Genomic DNA, 17,954 nt, shown 5'->3' with positions numbered 1-17,954 from the left:
GGTCAAAATGATGTTTTAAAACTTAAAAAATATTTATAAATAGGAAATATGTGATGAAACTAAATTTTCCTAATTACCTTTCAAAAAATATAAGACAATTAAAATATTTATAAATTAAGAAAATTTTATTTTACATAATTATTACTGTTTTCTAATTTTTTACTCTATTAAATTACTCTTTTTTTAATTCAATTTAACAAACATAATTTACAACAAATTATAATTAAAAAAAAACATAATAAAAAGTTTAAGATGTGGGAGATTTCTGATCTTTGAAAAGAAAAAAAAAACAAGAGCTGCATCTATGGGCAAGGCATAAGACTAGAAAAGAGTATTTTTTGCACTAATGTTGTATCTTGAAAGTCTGTAACCATAATACTATTAGTCTATTACTAACGGTGTCAGCTTTCAATAAATGTTAATGCAATACCATATAAATGAAATTGATATTGTATATGAATATAATAATTGATGAGAAAAAAAATGCTGTTAGGGGAAATAATTATGCAAAATGTTGTTTTACTCACAAATATAAAATAGCATAGAAATAGAACATGAGAAATTGTCCACTCCATATTTTTGGAATGCCATGTCATAGTCATTTATTTTAAAATAATATATATTTTATATGCAATGAAACCAAAAGGAAAGAAAGAATACGTAAAGAATGAATAAAAGTATGTTAATCAAAACTGAATATGACATGCTTAAATTGTTTAGGAACCAATTTGCATATTAAATGAATCTGAAATTTTAAAGCTTTTTACTCTATTAAATTACTCTTTTTTTTTTAATTCAATTTAACAAACATAACTTACAATAAATTATAATTAAAAAAAAAAAAAACATAATAAAATGCTTAAGATGTGGCTGTGGGTGTTGAGTGTTACTGAAATAAAGCTTATCTCATACGCGAGATGAGTAGAGGCCAGAGAGTCTGAGACTTTGAGTGAGACCGAGAGAGGGGTGGCAACTCGGAGGATGGAGGAGCCTCGAAGCCTCGAAGCTTCGTGCGACGACTGGCGGAGGGCTGGCTGGTGGCGGCGAGTGCGACGACTGGCGGATGAAGCTGCCTTCGGCCACTCTCAAGCTTCGAAGAACTTTGTTAGGTTCAGGATTCAAGAAACGAAGGCTGCGAAGATGAGTAGATCAGCTCAGGCTTCGAAGGAGTGAAGGCGTGAAGCCTTCTTATGGCTTCGGCGGCTCGGCCAACAAAACTGCAAGTAAGTTTTTTTGCTCTTTGAATGTTAGATTTAGGTAGATTGAATGGTAGATGGGTGCTTGGGACTCGGGAAAGGGGGAAAGGAACACTGCGCAGTAGAAAGGAGATTCTGCAAGTTGTCGGCATGTAACGGTCCGTAACGGAGTGTAACGTAGGGGTAACAGCCGTTACAGACCGTTACGGCTGTGAATTTTTTCCGAACCGCATTATCGGCCCGTATCGGTTTTGGAGCCCTTGATTTACATTACGTATTGGCCGTTATGCTACGTAACGGCCGTTATTTAAAACCATGGTAGTAGGTATACCGATGTCATTGAGGATATGTACAATGGAGTAATGACTAGTGTAAGGACTATAGATGGAGAAAATAGAGAATTTCCAATCACCATTGGTGTACATCAACGATTTGCTTTGAGTCCTTATCTTTTTGCTTTAATGATGGACCAATGGACTAAGAGTATTCAAAAGGAGGTTCCATGGTGTATGTTGTTTGCAGATGATATTGTATTAATTGAGGAAATTAGGGACGGAGTAGAGATCGAGTTAGAATTATGGAGAGAAATTTTGGAATCGAGAGGCTTTAGGATAAGTAGAAATAAGACAGAATAAATGAAATGTAATTTTAGTAATGATAGGAGAAATATTGGAGACAAAGTTAAACTTAATGATGAAGAAATAAATAGCATTTGTAGATTTCAATACCTTGGATCTATTATGCAAGCTGAAGGAGAAATTGAAGATGATGGGATGCATAGAGTTAAAGCAGATTGGGTAAAATGGAGAAGTGCTTCAAGTGTGCTCTGGGATCGTAGAATATCCTTAAAATTGAAAAGGAAGTTTTATAGGATAGCTATAAGACCACCTATGCTATATGGATCAGAATGTTGGGCGACGAAGAAACATAATATCCAAAAAGTAAAAGTTTTCGAGATGAGAATGCTTAGATGGATGAGTGGTATAACATTGAAAGATAAATTAAGGAATGAACATATTCGTGGTAAGTTAGGTGTAGCTCCTATAGAAGATAAGATAAGGGAGGGACGACTCAGATGGTATGGACACTTGTAACATAGGCCACATAGTGCACCTGTGCGGAAGAGTTAGTTAGTTACTGTGGGGAGGTAGTAGAAGTGGTAGGAGTAGACCTAAAATAACTTGGAAGGAGATAGTGAGTAAGGATTTAATATCCCTGAATCTATCAAAAGAAATGGTCCATGATCGCATAAATTGGCGGAAAAGGATTCATATAGCCGACCCCACTTAGTGGGACGAAGGCTTGGTTTTGTTGTTGTTGTGTATTTAGGAGATTCATTTGTATTAAGTGAATATGATTAATGCACATTATCTTACAAATACATTTGATACACAAATTATATTACAACTTTCCCTGCTCATACACAACATAGATGTATTTAACTTGTAACATATGAGTCCTAAAACTTATATTATTATGTCGATTAACCATTTCTAAAGTTTCATAAAAGAATTCCACACTTTACTACTGATTTCCATTATTTTTTCAAATCGAAATTGAAATTGACATCAAAATTGAAATTTACTTCGAAATTTTTGTGCTTTTATAGCTTCGAAATTTGAGTTGAAATCGAAATTTAAGACCTTGACCAAGACCACACCAAAGTCACAATCTGCAAAATCCCTTGTATCGCCAATGTAGGATCCCTTACACATCAATTTCTTTTCTGGTTTTCCACCCAAACCACAAAATCGCCTGCTCTCGACCTCTTTGTTTTCAAATTGAAGGATTTACCTTCGATTTGTACTACTCGCTGGAATTTTTTCTCCATCATGGCTTGCGAACAATATCATGGTCAATAGTGGACTAGATTGACTGTTTGACTTTTGAATGCTGCTCATATTTAGGAGTTGGTTGATAAGAAGAGTTGGTTAGAGAGACCTTTGAAGAGGAGGAAGTGTAGGGGGTCGTTTTTGTTATGGATAGGGATAAAGCCCGAAGTCCAGATGGGTTTAACGTAGCCTTTTTTCCAAGATTGTTGGGAGGTTGTTATGGGCAATTTGTTGGAAGTTTTATCTGAATTCTTTGGAATGGGATTTTGAGCAAAATCATCAACTCCTCTTTTATTGACCTAGTGCCTAAAAAGTCTAGATCTATTAAGGTTGAGGATTTTACGGTAGTTATGACTTATTAGGCTCATCTGACTTGGGCCTTTGAATATTAGGCTCACTCATTTCCAGCCTTTTAAACCCATTTCGATTTAAAGATTTTGAAAAATCCCACATAGTTGTAATGCTCTTAATTAAAGGGGCTGAATTAGGAAATAAAGCCTGTAAATTCTTGTGATCCTAGACTTCGACATTCACTTCCTTTCTATCATTCTTCGTCAGAGCAACCCTGAAAATGTTGGCAAAAGAGGGGCTTTCCGGAGGTTCATCTAGGTTCTTGCCTGTTTCCCCTTCCCTTTGTATGTTTTGCAACGCACAACTAGACATCTTATTCTCCCCTTGAAGCTATTATCTTTGGTCTTGCTCATCTTCGACAATTGTAGCAAAGCAACAAGAAAGGATTTCCACCCATGACGCTCTTCCCCCTTTTGAATTCCAACATCTGACCATCTCTTTCCCCTAAGCTCCTTCTTTGGCATGATAGAATTAGCACTCTCATTTAAAATTTGCCTAAAGCTGATTGCTCTTCCTTTCTCTAAGATGCATTGAACTCCTAACCCATCTCTACTCCTCCTTGCCCTTTGCAGAGAATCCCCATCACCTTTGTCTCCCATATAAAATCTCCTTTCTTCAGCACGATGAAGGAAGTATGCCACGCAGCATATTCAGTGATACAAAATGTTGAAGAGTTATATCTGAATTAAGCTGAACAACTTCCTAGCATTTAACAGAGGAAATTTTGCCATCTCTGAACCCCAAGCCTCGATTTTCACTGCAAAAATTGTGAAAGAATGGAGAAAAGGGGGCTCTGGTGTGAAGTGAGAAGGATATGGGAACATGCAGAAGCTAGGGCTGCAATTATTGCTCCTGTGAGATTCTAAATAGCTAAGGAGGGCTTGCTGAATGGAGGCGCGAGTAATTGAAGAGAGTAGGTTGTTGGTATTGTGATTTGAATTAGGGTTTGGGTATCAATGGAAGGGGGAATAGGTTCAGGAGAAGATGGCAATGCAGGGTAATAGCAGACTACTGCTCTGTGTAATGAAGATGAGGTAGCTTGTCAGTGACTGACAATATGTAGGTTTTGTGAGAGTTGCGACTGAACTGCAAGTTGGGGATGGAGTTTCGATCAAGGCAAGGGTTAACAATTAGGATGGAAGTACGACTACTAGGGAGGAGAGGGGACTTAAATGTAGTGAAGTGGGTTAGAAAGGGGGTCTTGGGGATGAAACAAGGGAGGAGACGCCATGCTTGAGGACTTGAGGGGCATGGACAAGAGTGCTGAGAGGAAAGCATCGAGGGTTTCTCATAGAGAGGATATGAGTTGGTAACAATATTATGGTCATTTGTAATGTACTTGACATATATTATAAATAGAGGGAGAGACCTATCATTTTGATTAGGTCTTCCAGTTTATTGAATATTTAATCATGGTATCAAAGCAAGATCCGACAAAAGCCCTAAGTGCATAGCTGTCTCCAAAGCAAACTTAAACCTCATAATCCTATACTTGCCACTATAGGAGGATTACTCGCAACACTAGAGAGTAGAAACAAGTCGAGGAGTTGCTGGAAAACACAAAAAATGTAGGAAAACTTCTTGGACATCACTATCCTTTCAACCCCATAATAGCCATAGAACCTGCCGATCTCTAAGGATGTTTAGTTTCATTGTTGAAGGAGGTCCCATGTGCCCCTAGGTGCTGGCAACAATCGACAACTTTAACCTCACACATTGGCGTGTGGGAGCTTGTTACACCCTGTTTTTTATTTGATTTCTATTGAATTCCTTAAATACTTCCATACACCATAGTATCTAGTTGTTGGTTATGCTTCAAATATCCAACCTTTTCTCGGTTATTCACTTGGGGCACTTTTGTGTTAATTTCTTGGGGCTGTGGCTAGTGTCATGCTGGTTTATTTGTAACTTATTCGTGGTTATTTTAGTTGATCCAACATGTTCGTGGTTTTTCTGGTTGTTAACCTTGTTATTGTTGGTCTTGTTTGTGAGTATTAGGATTGTGTGTAGTGGTCTAATATTGCCAAGATCTATTTGACAAGCTTAGGTAAATCTAAACAATTGTTTCAACCTAGCCCAGCGATTGCAGAAGGAAAGAAGCTTAAATTTAGGAAGATGCATTGGTTGTCTCCTTGTTCTGGAACTCAATGGAACCGTGGAACTTGTCTAGATGTATGATAGGAGATTTGGGGTTATGTCAAGATTGTATATTCTAGAAACATTGAATGTATATACGATATTTCCTTGGAATATTTTTTGTTAGAATAGGGAGATAGGAGTGTCACAGAGTACTTTGTAGAGATGAAACACATCGATGAGGAACTTAATTGTGCAACACATAACCGTCGATGTCTGTGATGTGCCAAAGCAAAGGGAAAAAAATGAAAATTCTTCAGATCCTAGAGGATTCGAAATCCAAGTTTGACGTAGTCCGGTCCTAGTTCATAATTGCCATCCTTTGATGTTTATTCTCACATCCTTTGTTCCTTCGATACACATACCTCATCCCTTTCTTCTAGTCCTTCAAACTTGCTTCTTTTGTTGCGCAAGGTGTTTTGGTTTTCCACCAATTGGTTGTAGAAGTTCCCAAGGTGGTTCAAGTGGTCGTGGGGGAAGTGTATTGTTTTTATGTGAAGAATATTCCAAGTTCTTGTAGTATCAAGCATCTGAACAAGCTTGTTTTCCCATTGCATCTCATGCTTAGACACATAACTGTACAACTTGCCTATTGTTTGTTATTTCTCACACTAGTCCTTGGATTATTGTTCAGTTGTTATTGATCATACGACTGATCCACCCTCTAGTATTATGAAAACCTATGTTACCTTTGTTTTTTGGTCCACTACTATTGTTAAAAGAATGGGAAGATTAATCAAACTTCTTTCGTCTTTCTTTGTATATTCCTAAGTTTCCCTTCAATCCTATGCTAGTGACCATTCTTTCTTTATTTTGTTGTCATTTAAGATTTAAGGATGAGGAAGACGGCTAGCAGCATTAGGCTGGTGGACTTCACCACATTGAGTCACTCTCTTTACTGCCTGTATTTTTGCTGCCACACCACTCCAAATTCATTGTTGCAGGATGGACGCTGGCGGCATGCTTAACACATCGGACGGTCGTTGGTCATCCTTCATTAGACGAGTTAAAAATAAACTAGTTCCTATTTTGAGTTTTGCATCTAGTTTTGAGTGGGAGTCTAGCCAAGAAAGAATCATTGTGTTCCATTTGCTTCTTTAGTCAACAAATGGGCGCTAAGCCCTTTCATGTTAGTCCATTTTGACGTTTGTGGTCCCAGTTGAGTTGTGTCAAAGTTGTGTTTTGATATTTTGCTGCTTTTGTTGATGATTATTTAAGGATGACTTGGCTTTATTTAGTAAAGGATCGGTTTGAGTTGTTTCATATCTTTTGTGCCTTTTGTTCTAAAATAAATACTCTATTTGATTTGCCGTGTCGGGTACTTTGTAGTGATTATGCTAAGAAGTATTTTACCCAATTCACTACTTTTATGACCGGGTCTAGTATTGTTCATTATTCATCTTATGCCCACACTCCACAACAAAAAATGGAGTTGTAAAGAGGAAAATAGACAAATCTTTGAAGTCACTCGTACCCTAGTTTTATCAAATGAATATTCCTAAAATACTTTTAAGAGTGTCTTAGTGTTTTCTCTCTTATCAACAGAATGCCATTCTATGTCCTTGGTGGTAAAATTCCCTACTTTGTTCCCTTTTTGAATGCTGCTTTATTCTTTTCACGTCCTTGTATAATTAGGTTTGTTCATTAGTTAATCCCCTGTGAGGGTTAATTGTGTGTTTCTCTAGGCTACTCATGTACATAAAAGCGATATCGATGTTATAGTCCTTGTATTGTTTTTTAACCATCTTTGAGACTACACCTTATTATTTTGAGTCCTTGTGTGCTACTGACCTTGATGAGTCTCTTCCTTTGCCTAGCCTTCTTGATTTTGGCTCTCTATCCTTGCCCAATCATCTGCTTGCATGTTCATCTAGTTTGAGTCCTTTTCATTGCCTCGATCATCCTAATTTGTGGGTGTATACACGACGACGCTCAAGGGAGGAGACTCTCTTAGCTTCTATTGATACACCTTTGGTTCCACATAATCCCGTTTTCTAAGATGTTGAGTTCCATTGCTGTTCGAAAAGGTTAAGGCACGTGTACACAACATCCATTGTCTAATTTTGTTTGCTGTAATTTCTTGTCATGCTTATATTATTATTTTGTTACTACTCTATCTTTGGTTCCCTTCCTAAATCTATCTCTAAAGCTTTAGTCCATTTTGGATGGAGGTCTGCAATGGTAGAAGAGATGCACGCATTACAGGATAATGATACTTGGGAATTGAGACCTAGTCCTCATCATAAGTTGTGGTTGGTTGTCATTCGATGCGTATCGTGAAAGTCAATCCGAATGGGTTCGTGCCATGTTTAAAGGCCTGCCTTTTTACTGAGGGATATACTTAGGTATACGGTTTGGGTTTTTTAGGGCTTGATATACATTGTTGACCCACAACTTAACATCTTAAGCTTTTAGGTAAAGTGGTAATCTAACACGTTATCAGAGCTGGTTACTAGGAGGTCTTGGGTTCTAGCCTTGTTGCCTGTGTTTGATGTAAGTGTTAAAAAATTGTGTTCCCAATATGGGTGTTATCCATTGTTCGTTTCTCTCTGCTGCATGTGTGGGGGAGAGCTAAGGCTTGATATACCTTGTTGGCCCACAACCTAATAGCTTAATCTTTTAGGTAAAGTGGTAATCTAATAAGGCTATTCAAACATAATCTCTTTGGTTGCCAAACATGCCTTTGTTCATCTCCTTAGCCACCACTTCTCACTAGCCTTTGCATAAGTTAGATGTGAATGATTCCTTCCTTAAGGTGATATGCAGGAGTAGGTCTATGTGGAGCAACCACTTGGGTTTGTTGCTTAGGAGGACTCATGTTTCATGTGTCGGCTCAAGAAATCATTGTATGTTTTGAAGTAGTCTCTAGAGCATGGTATGGTTGATTTGGTATTGTAGTACTTGAGTTTGGCCTTCGATCATGTGCAATAGATCACTCTATATTTTATCGTCATAGTGCATTTGATAGGATTTTTCATGTTGTGTATGTGGATAATTTTGTGATTGCTCATGATGGTGACCAAGGTATCCAATGCCTAAAGCATTTTCTACTAAATTTCAAACCAAAGATATTAGGACCATTGAAATACTTCTTGGGGTATAGAAGTATGGAGATCTTTCATAGAGGAAGTATGTTTTAAACCTTTTAGATGAGACTAGGCGACATGGATCCTAATAGCAAGTTAGTTCCAGATATCGGTGATTGGGTAGCTAACCTTGGACGGTATTGGAGACTCGTTGGAAAGTTGAATTATCTGAATACTATTTGACCAAATATATCTTTTGCAACAAGTCTTATGAGCCAGACAACCAGTTTTATAGTTCTCCTGGAACAGGTCATTGGAAATGGTATGTAGTAATTCACATCTTGACATGCCTCATGAGCGCATTAAGGAGAGTTCTCTTATATCGGAATTGTGGGTCACACTTATATTTAGGACATATGGATGCATATTGCGTTGGGGAGACCTTCTGATAGAAGATCCACAATTGGGTATTGTATTTTTGTTGGTAGTAACTGATAAGTTAGTAGCAAAAGAGAAATAAGGAGAGAGAGGAGAGGAGAGAAGAGGGGAAGAAGAGGAAGAAAGAAGGAGATGGAGAAACAAGGGGAAACTAGCATTTAAGTTCTCAAATTAAAATTCCCAAAACCTCCCACAATTGTACAATCTACTAATATAAATAGAAAAAAACTAAAATAAACAAAATTACAAGTAAGCCCCTTATTAAATAATAAACCCCTAAGACATGAAATTAGAAACAAACTCTACATAAAACTAATCATAATTGGTTACTACTAAATCCATTGAGTTGAGGACCGAGTAATACCTTAATTCGATTCTTCTGAAGTGGATGCAAAGCAATCATTCAAGGTTTGTTAAATCAGGTAACTGTACTGACCCAGCTAATAAATACTGATTCGCAAGACGCTGTGGATAGCGTTCCAGAAGCAGAGTTGCCTGGGAATCAATTGGTCAGTAATTGGGGATAATGATGCAAGAGGTGGTGTTTATGGGGTTAAAGATCAGGATACTTGGAACTATATTGAAGATAATGCAGGATATGATGGTGAAATTAAGTTTTTTGCTGGAGGGAAGAAGTCTATTCAGAATGGGTTTACCGCTTGTCGGGCCGAAAAGCAGGATGTTGTTGAAAGAAAGATTCCAGGGTAATCAACTTAATTCTAATATGCAGCTGACTTAATCTTTAGAGAGGAACACTGATGGTAGTTTTTGTATTGTTGAAAATCCTGAGTAGGGACAGTTGGATGGGATCATGTGGTTTATTATTGGATGAATTTTGTGGACAATACAGTTATGTTTCATATTTTTCTGATTTTGTTGGTGATATTGTTATGTGCCGCTTGAAGGTTTAGAAGGTGTTTCTCTTTTTGAGGATGATGGTAAGAGAAAGAGCGACAGGTGAAGATCCATGAGAAGGAATTTGAAACTCGCAAATTGTTGGATTAGATCAGCTTATGTTGTTAGATCTTTGGGAAAAGAGATATGTTTGGATTGTGGTGAGAGCAGGATGGAAAAAAAAAAAAGTCAATGCGACCTAGCAAATTTTAAATGTTCTATTGATTACTATGGAAAGGGATTAAGAAGTTGGTTTCTTTGTAAGCCTGTATTAAGTTTTTCTGTTTCTGTTTCTGTTTTTTATTTTTGTCTTTATTTTCCATAAGGACTTATGGTCCTCTCTAGTTTGTAGTTCTTTTTCGCCTCCCTAAAAATAATTTCTTTTGTTATCTTTTTTATTGGGAGCAGAGGGTTTGTCCTCTTGTGAACTTTGTCCTCATCATTTTAAAGAATTTAGCAGTGCTATGGAGGGAAAGCTCTCTGGAAATGTGTTTTTTTGGTAGTTATTTGGTGCTTATGACTTGATAGTAATGATAAAATTTTCAAGGGTTATGCTGTTTGTGCTGATTTTTTAAGTAGTAGGGTGGTCTTTGTTGCTTTGATTTGGGTTCGGGTTGTTGGTGGCTATTTAGTCATTTAGCATTATTATTATTATTATTATGTGTTGAAGTTATGTTAATAATTGCGACTTAGTCAGGATATTATGGTCAGTGGTATTGTATTTGACATATATTATAAATAGAGTGAGCTACCTATTATTGACGCTAGGTCCTCCATTTTACCCAATTATCTAATATGGTAACAGAGCAAGATCCGACTAAACCCTAAGTGCATGACTGCCATTGAATCAAACCCTAAACATCTTAATACCACACAACCTGTTGCAGTAGAAGGGTCATCAACATCACCAAAGTCCAGGAGCAGCTTCAGCAGTTGCCGGAAAAAAACTGCAGTTGCTGGAAAATCCTGGATGCTGCTGTCTTCTTCAACACCTCAAGAAATACCTCATATTTTGCAAAGCTAACCGCCTAGCAAGCCACAGAACCTGCTGATTTGCCAGCCTTCAAAATTTCATAGCCAGAGGATCCTCCACGCGACCCCATGTGCTGGCCGAAGGCCGGTAGTGCCGACCCCATGTGCTGGCATGTGAGACTTTTTTGAGCTGCCATTTTGCTCTGATTTACTCCCAAATGTCTTGAATCCTTCCTCACACCATAATACCAAGTTGTTTGTCATTTTTTTTGTCCAAAGGTATCATCTTTTTATTTGTTCATGTGTGGCATTCTGGGAATGAATGTCAATAATTATAGAGGTCATTGAAGCCTGAAACGGATTGTGTGTTTTTGATGCATTTTTAATCTTTCTTGTTCATTGTGTGCTTGTGGTTTGCTCCGGTTATCAAACGTTGTGTGTTGGGATGGTGTCCATGAATTCTAGGAGGATGTTGTTCGCTGTGTACTTCAGATGTTCTACTGTATAGGGGCTATTTGGTACTGTTGGATCTGCTTGTTGATTTCTTGGGGATGTGTTTTAAGTCTCTTGGAGTAGGGTAGCATTTATACATTGATTTTGTAGGGTTGTGGCAGTGCTATGCCCAGTTGTTTAAGTCTCTTGGAGCAATGGCAGCATTTATACATTGATCTCGTATAGTTGTGGCGGTGCTATGTCCAGTTGTTGGTGACTTGTTCGTGGTTGAATCAACGGTTGACTCAGTTGTGTTCGGTTTGGTTGGTCTGAAAATTCACTTGTGGTTGTTTCAGTTGGTCTAGAAGTTCACTTTTGGAATCCCAAGAGCATTTTGTTCGTTGTGTATTTCTGATTTGCTGCTGGATTGAGGTGTGTGTGTGTGTGTGTGTTGGGATGACGTCCTCAAATCTCAGAAGTGTGTTTCCATTGTCAGGCATTTGTTCAGGTGAATAGTGTACTGTAACTATCTTGGAGGAGGAATATTCAAGGTTCCTACAGTATCAAACATCCCATCAAGCATCTTATCACATTGCATCTTTTACTAAAAAGTGTAATCCTATAGTTTGTATGCCATCTGGTATCTCTCCCACTAGTCCTTGGATTATATCGACTTTGTTGCTACTGACCATGTGACATGTGTAACCGAATTCTTTTCTGCTCTCCAATATCCTAAAAATCTACGTCAAGTTACCTTTGTTGATGGGTCCACAACTACAGTTAAAGGGATAAGAACAGTAAATCCTACCCCCTACATCTCTCTTTCTTATGTTTTATACATTCCTAAATCCTTTTTCAATCTTATGCCCGTTAGTAAGCTTACCGTTAGTAAGCTTACAAAGGCACTAAATTGCTTTGTACCCTTCTTTCCTGATTTTGTGATTATTCAAGAGAGGAAGACATTTGGCACAGGACATGAGGCTTGTGGACTCTACTACTTTGAGTTGCTCTCTTCTCCCATTGCCTGTAGAACCGTTGCTAGACCGCTTCAAATCTATCGTGGCCTTGGCCATCTGTCATTGGACAAATTAAAACAGCTAGTTCCTACCTTGAGTTCTCTGTCTAGTCTTGAGTGTGAGTCTTGTTAGTTGGCAAAACATCATCGTGTTCCCTTTGCTTTTTGAGTCAATAAACAGGCAAATAGTCCTTTCATGCTCGTCCATTCTTATGTTTGGTGTTTGAGTTATGTCACATCAAAATTAGGGTTTCAGTACTTTGTTACATTTGTCAATGACTACTCAAGGATGACTTGGTTGTATTTAATGAAAGATCATTCTGAGTTTTTTAAAATCTTTTGTGCCTTATGTTCTCAAATAAAGACTCAGTTCGATATGCCAGTCAAGATACCTTGTAGTGATAATGCTAAAGAGTACTTTAGTACTCAATTCGGTATTTATATGACTAATTTTGGCATATGATCCTTTAGTCTTCTTGTGCCCACACTCCACAACAAAATGGAGTTGCAGAATAGAAAAACAGACATATTCTCGAAGTCACTCTTACCCTATTGTATCAAATAAATGTCCCCAAAGTTTTTTGGAATGATGCCATGCTCACCTCGCTGTTTGCTCCCTCATTAATAAAGTGCCATCCACTGCCCTTGGTGGTATAATTCCATATTCAGTTATCTTCCCTAAGGCTCCTTTGTTCTCCCTCCTTCATCGTATATTTGGGTGTGTTTTTATCCATTAATTAACTCCAGGAGTGGATAAGTTGGATCCTCGCGCTACCAAATGCATTTTTCTAGGGTATTCCTATACTCAAAAGGCATATCGATGTTATAGCCCTACTTATATTGATTTTTTGTCTCTGCTGATATCACCTTTTTTGAGTCTACACCATACTATGTTTCCTTGAGTTTTGTTGATCTTAACGAGCCCCTTCCTCTGCCTTGCCTTCCAGATCCTAAGCTAATATCTGTGCCCAATCCTCCAACATCTTCATCTAGTTTGAGTCCTTCTCGTTGCTAGATCACCCAATTTGCAGATATACATAGCAACTCAAGGGAGGAGAGCCTCCTTTAGCTTTCACTTCTACGCCTTTAGTTTCGTTGTCAGATGATCCTATTTCTCAAGATGTTGATCCGCCCATTGCTGTTCGAAAAGGTAAACGTAGTTGTACTCAACATACAATCTCCAATTTTGCTTATTATGAATTCTTGGCACCCTTAGATTATTACTTTGTTAGCACTTTGTCTTTAGTTGCTCTACCAGAATCTATTTCTAAAGCCTTGTCCTATTTTGGGTGGAGGAATGCAATGATAGAGGAGATGCTTGCTCTATAGGATAATGATACTTGGGACTTGGTACATCTTCCTCCTGATAAGTCTATGGTTGGTTGTCGTTGGGTGAAAGGTTAATCTAGATGGTTCCTTGGCACGATTGAAGGCTGTCTTTGTTGCTAAGGGATATACTCAGGTTTCTGGCTTGAACTATTTAGACACATTCTCCCTTATAGCCAAACTCACCTAAGCACATTTGTTCATCTCCTTAGCCACCACCTATCACTAGCCTCTACACTAGTTAGACATGAAGAATGCTTTCCTACATGATGATTTTTAGGAGGAAGTCTATATGGTGCAACCACTTGGGTTTGTTGCTCAAATAGAGTCAAGCTTAGTGTGTTGGCTCAAGAAGTCACTCTATGGTTTGAAACAGTCTCCAAGGGCATGTTTTGATTGCTTCAGCATTGTAGTATTTGAGTTTGGCCTTTAACGGTGTGCAGTAGATCATTTTGTATTTTATTGCCATACTCCATCCAAAAGGATTCTGCTTAAAGTGTATGTGGATGATATTCTGATTATTGGTGATGATGATCAAGGTATTCACAGCCTAAGGCATTTCCCACAGACTAAGTTTCAGATAAAGGATTTGGGACCATTGAAGTACTTCTTGGGTATAGAAGTATTGAGATCTTGTACAAGAACTGTCTTATCTCAGAGGAAGAATGTTCTTGATCTTTTCGATGATACGGTGCTATTGGGATCCAAACCTGTGGATACACCCATGGATCCCAATATGGATGATTTATTGCCTAACCCAGGATGGTACTAGAGACTTGTTGGAAAGTTGAATTATCTTACAATCATTCCACCAAATATTTCCTTCACAACGAATGTTGTGAGTCAGTTTCTCAATTCCCCTATAACAAGTCACGAGGCTGTAGTAATTTGCATTTTGTGATATCTCAAAGGTGCACCAAGGAGAGGTCTCTTATATTAGGATCAAGGCAACACTCATATTCAGGGATATACTAATGCAGATTGGGTCGGGTCGCCTTCCGACTGAAGATCCAGAACCGGCTATTGTATCTTTGTCGGTGGTAATTTGGTGTCTTGGACAAGTAAGAAACAAACTATGATGGCCAGGTCAAGTGCTGAGTCGAAGTATAGGGCTATGGCTCACGCTACATGTGAACTTGTTTGGTTGAAAAACGTGTTGAAAGAACTAGGTTTTCCACATTTTCAGCCTATGGAGTTGATGTGTGATGATCGAGTTGCTATTCATAATGCCTCCAACTCAGTCTCCCATGAGCGGACAAAGCACATTGAAGTTGATTGCCACTTTATTGAGGAGAAATGTGTACAGAAGCTCATTACAACCACTTATGTGAAGTATGAGTTTCAGCTTGCTGATTTATTCACTAAAGCCTTGGGAGGTGCTTGTGTGAAATTCATTTGTAACAAGATAGAAGCATATGATAAATATATGTTCTAGCTTGAGGGAGAGCGTTAGTGGTTTTTTAGTCATTTAGCATTATTAATATTATTATTATTATTATTATTATTATTATGTGTTAGAGTTATGTTAATAAGTGTGAGTTAGTAAGGGTATTATGGTTAGTGGTATTGTACTTGATATATATTATAGATAGAGGAAGAGACCTATCGTTGACGTTAGGTCTTCCATTTTACCCAATTATTCAACACTGGTGAATGGCTTCTTTCAAAGAATTTGTTTCATGGACCTGATAGAGACTGGAGATTGGAGAGCTTTGCTTCATTAGTTGCTTTTGGTTTCTTCTTCATTTTTTTTTCCCTTTAATGGTGACCTTGTTCTTATATGTGCCTGTTTCTTTTTCCTCTAATATATTTTATTTTCTTTGTAAAAAAAGAAAGGGCTATATTTTTTGGTCACAACTTAATTGTTTGTTGTTGTTTTATTTTGCTATCGTAAATGCATTGAATTTCACATGTTACTTTTTCATGATAAATTTTTTCTTTGTATTTGCTTTTCATATTTATTTTTCTAGGATATTATGGTTAGATATCATCGTATGAAGGGAAGGCCTACACTTTGGGTACCTGGAACTGATCATGCTGGTATTGCGACTCAGGTTTGTTCCCTGACTAAAAGGCATTATTTTCATGTGATATATGTTTTTTATTGTTGCAATATTTTTATTGGAGCTCCTTCAAAATATTTTTCGTTGTTTATTTGATTCTTGGCTTTTTTTTAATATAGTTCCTGATGAAGACTGGAAGCTTCTTCAACCTCTGTAATTTATTTATTTATTTTTTTTGCAATTTTATGATCTGTATCAGCTGTCATAATTTTTTTTTGGTGCCAATGTTTTTTTTTTTTTTGGAAAAAAAAAAAGTTTTAGCTTACACTTTTTTTAAAGAATTTATTAGATTTTAATTTAATGATAGGTGCAAAAATAGAGCTAAAAAGGGTCATAGAGAGGGAGTTTGCTAACTTGAAATGTGAGGTGAATTATGACGGAAATGGATTGAAGAGGGGCTTCCCTGGTTAATTGTTACTTTTTATTTTTTTATTTTTATTCTTATGTTTTAACTTTTATTTTTCTTTTTTTTTTTTGGGGTGAACTTTTTGCTCCCTTTTGTTGTATCTTCTCTTTTTCTATCTAATATACTTTCTTTTATTATCAAAAGAAAATTGAGATGATCAGACATGGGAGAAGGGTATGATGGCCAATGCTGGGGAAGGATCACGTATGTACTCGGTGTGGTTGTAAGTTGCAGTCAAAAGAATCCGGGACTGCTGGAAACCATGAGATCTTCGCCAGAGAAGCTTCCGACAGTCAAGGTGGCTAGGGTTACAGAAGGGGCTGCAATATTGGTAGGAGGCAGCTAAGATTTCTCTTGGGGACAAGGAAGAGATGAATAAGGCCGGGGTGCTTGCTGTTTGTATTGGAATTGGGCCAGGTTCTTGAAAATTGGCGAGGCTCTGTGTTATCTAAGTTGGACCAGTCACTTCAATAGGCTGAATCTCAGGATAAAAATGGGCCAGATATGAAGTCTTCTTTGGAAAGTAAAGAGGGTTTCCTTTCTTCCCAGTTGGGCCAAGAACTGGTTGAGTATATAAACAGGCTGATGGAGCCGAGGAGGTAGGTGGAATAGCCCATGGGGTTGATAAATTTTATAATAAGGGTAAAGGGTTTCCTTTCTGGGATTTTGAGTAGCAGAGAGGACAAAAAATCTACTTATTTCTATAAGGAGCAGGGTTGTTTGTCTGGGTGTGAAGGGTAATGGAGGACATTCTCTGGTGGAACAGGAACTGCAAGGGGTAATGGAGGACATTCTCTGGTGGAACAGGAACTGCAACCACTTGGAGACCAGAATCTCTTGCAATCTCCTGGAGTCCTGAATCTCTTGCAGTCTGTCGGTGGTCAGCTTAGGGATTTGTTTGGGTGATGGTTCACATAAGCGGGAGATGAGTATTTCTGGTGAAAGGATGGAAAAAGTATAGAATGGCTGAGGATATAAAGGTGTATAAGCATTGATCAATGGGGAAGGGAAGGAAAATTAAGAAAATTTTACTTGTATGAATTCAAACATGCAGGCAGGTAAATTTTCAAGATGACACGGGAAAGTTTTATGTTGAGGAATCTCAGAAATGTTCTAAATCTAATTTTGATGAAGGAGAAAATCCTTTTCAGAAGGAAAAATAAATGGGGTAATATCTCAAACAAGGAGAGTGACTATAATAGTGGTTTCTCATGAGAGTGGTCTTTTGTTGGATGAGATTTGCAGAAAAATGGGTTATGTTTCAGGATATTTAGATGCACTTGGGGATATTTCCTTTGTTATAATGTTTGGAGGATATGACTATATTTGATGGTGAGTGGGTTTGGGTGTAGATTTGGCTGTGAGTAGTCAATGTAAGGATGCTTTATTATTACGTACTCCTGTGGAGGAGGTTAGTGCACAGAATGTAGGTGCCCAAAACCTTCTGGACGATATAGGTTTGTGGCTGGGACGCTGGGGGATAATTGGGGGAATGAAGTTCGATTGGATGGGGTTAAACAGAAAGTGACTAATGGTCACTGGGAGCCAGCAAGATTACAGAGCTCTATTAATTACAAAGGGAAGGGCTTAAAGAGGGGTTTTCTTAATTAAGGGTTTCTTTTCTTAAAGTTTTTTCCCTCTTGTTTTCTTTTGTATTTTTTGCTTTGACCTTCTCTTGTCCTCACATAGGTTGTAGTTCTCTCTTTTCTATATCTTAATATATTTATTTTGCTACAAAAAAAAATGTGCACATATATCTTAGTTTCTTTTGCAATGCATTTTTGAATTTATAAGAAATATGTAAGCTTATGATTTGTAAAGTCACTTTGCTTTACCGGTTTCTATGTATAGTTCACATGTCTTTGTT

At 37.7% G+C, this 17,954-nt stretch overlaps 1 protein-coding gene across 5 annotated transcripts in view; it reads left to right on the top strand.

The window, feature by feature from the left end:
- Nucleotides 1-17,954, top strand: part of LOC131152273 (valine--tRNA ligase, chloroplastic/mitochondrial 2) — a 122,234-nt gene that overhangs the window by 15,918 nt on the left and 88,362 nt on the right. For all 5 annotated transcript variants that reach the window (XM_058104054.1, XM_058104052.1, XM_058104053.1 and 2 more), the window contains one exon: nucleotides 15,589-15,672. In XM_058104054.1, coding sequence (XP_057960037.1) covers nucleotides 15,589-15,672 — 84 coding nt within the window. The remainder of the gene's footprint in view (nucleotides 1-15,588; nucleotides 15,673-17,954) is intronic.

The sequence above is a fragment of the Malania oleifera genome, chromosome 3, assembly GCF_029873635.1.
Source record: "Malania oleifera isolate guangnan ecotype guangnan chromosome 3, ASM2987363v1, whole genome shotgun sequence".
Classification (NCBI taxonomy): Eukaryota; Viridiplantae; Streptophyta; class Magnoliopsida; order Santalales; family Ximeniaceae; genus Malania; species Malania oleifera.
The sequence above is the reverse complement of the archived record's forward strand: the minus strand, read 5'-3'. Positions and strand labels throughout refer to the sequence as shown.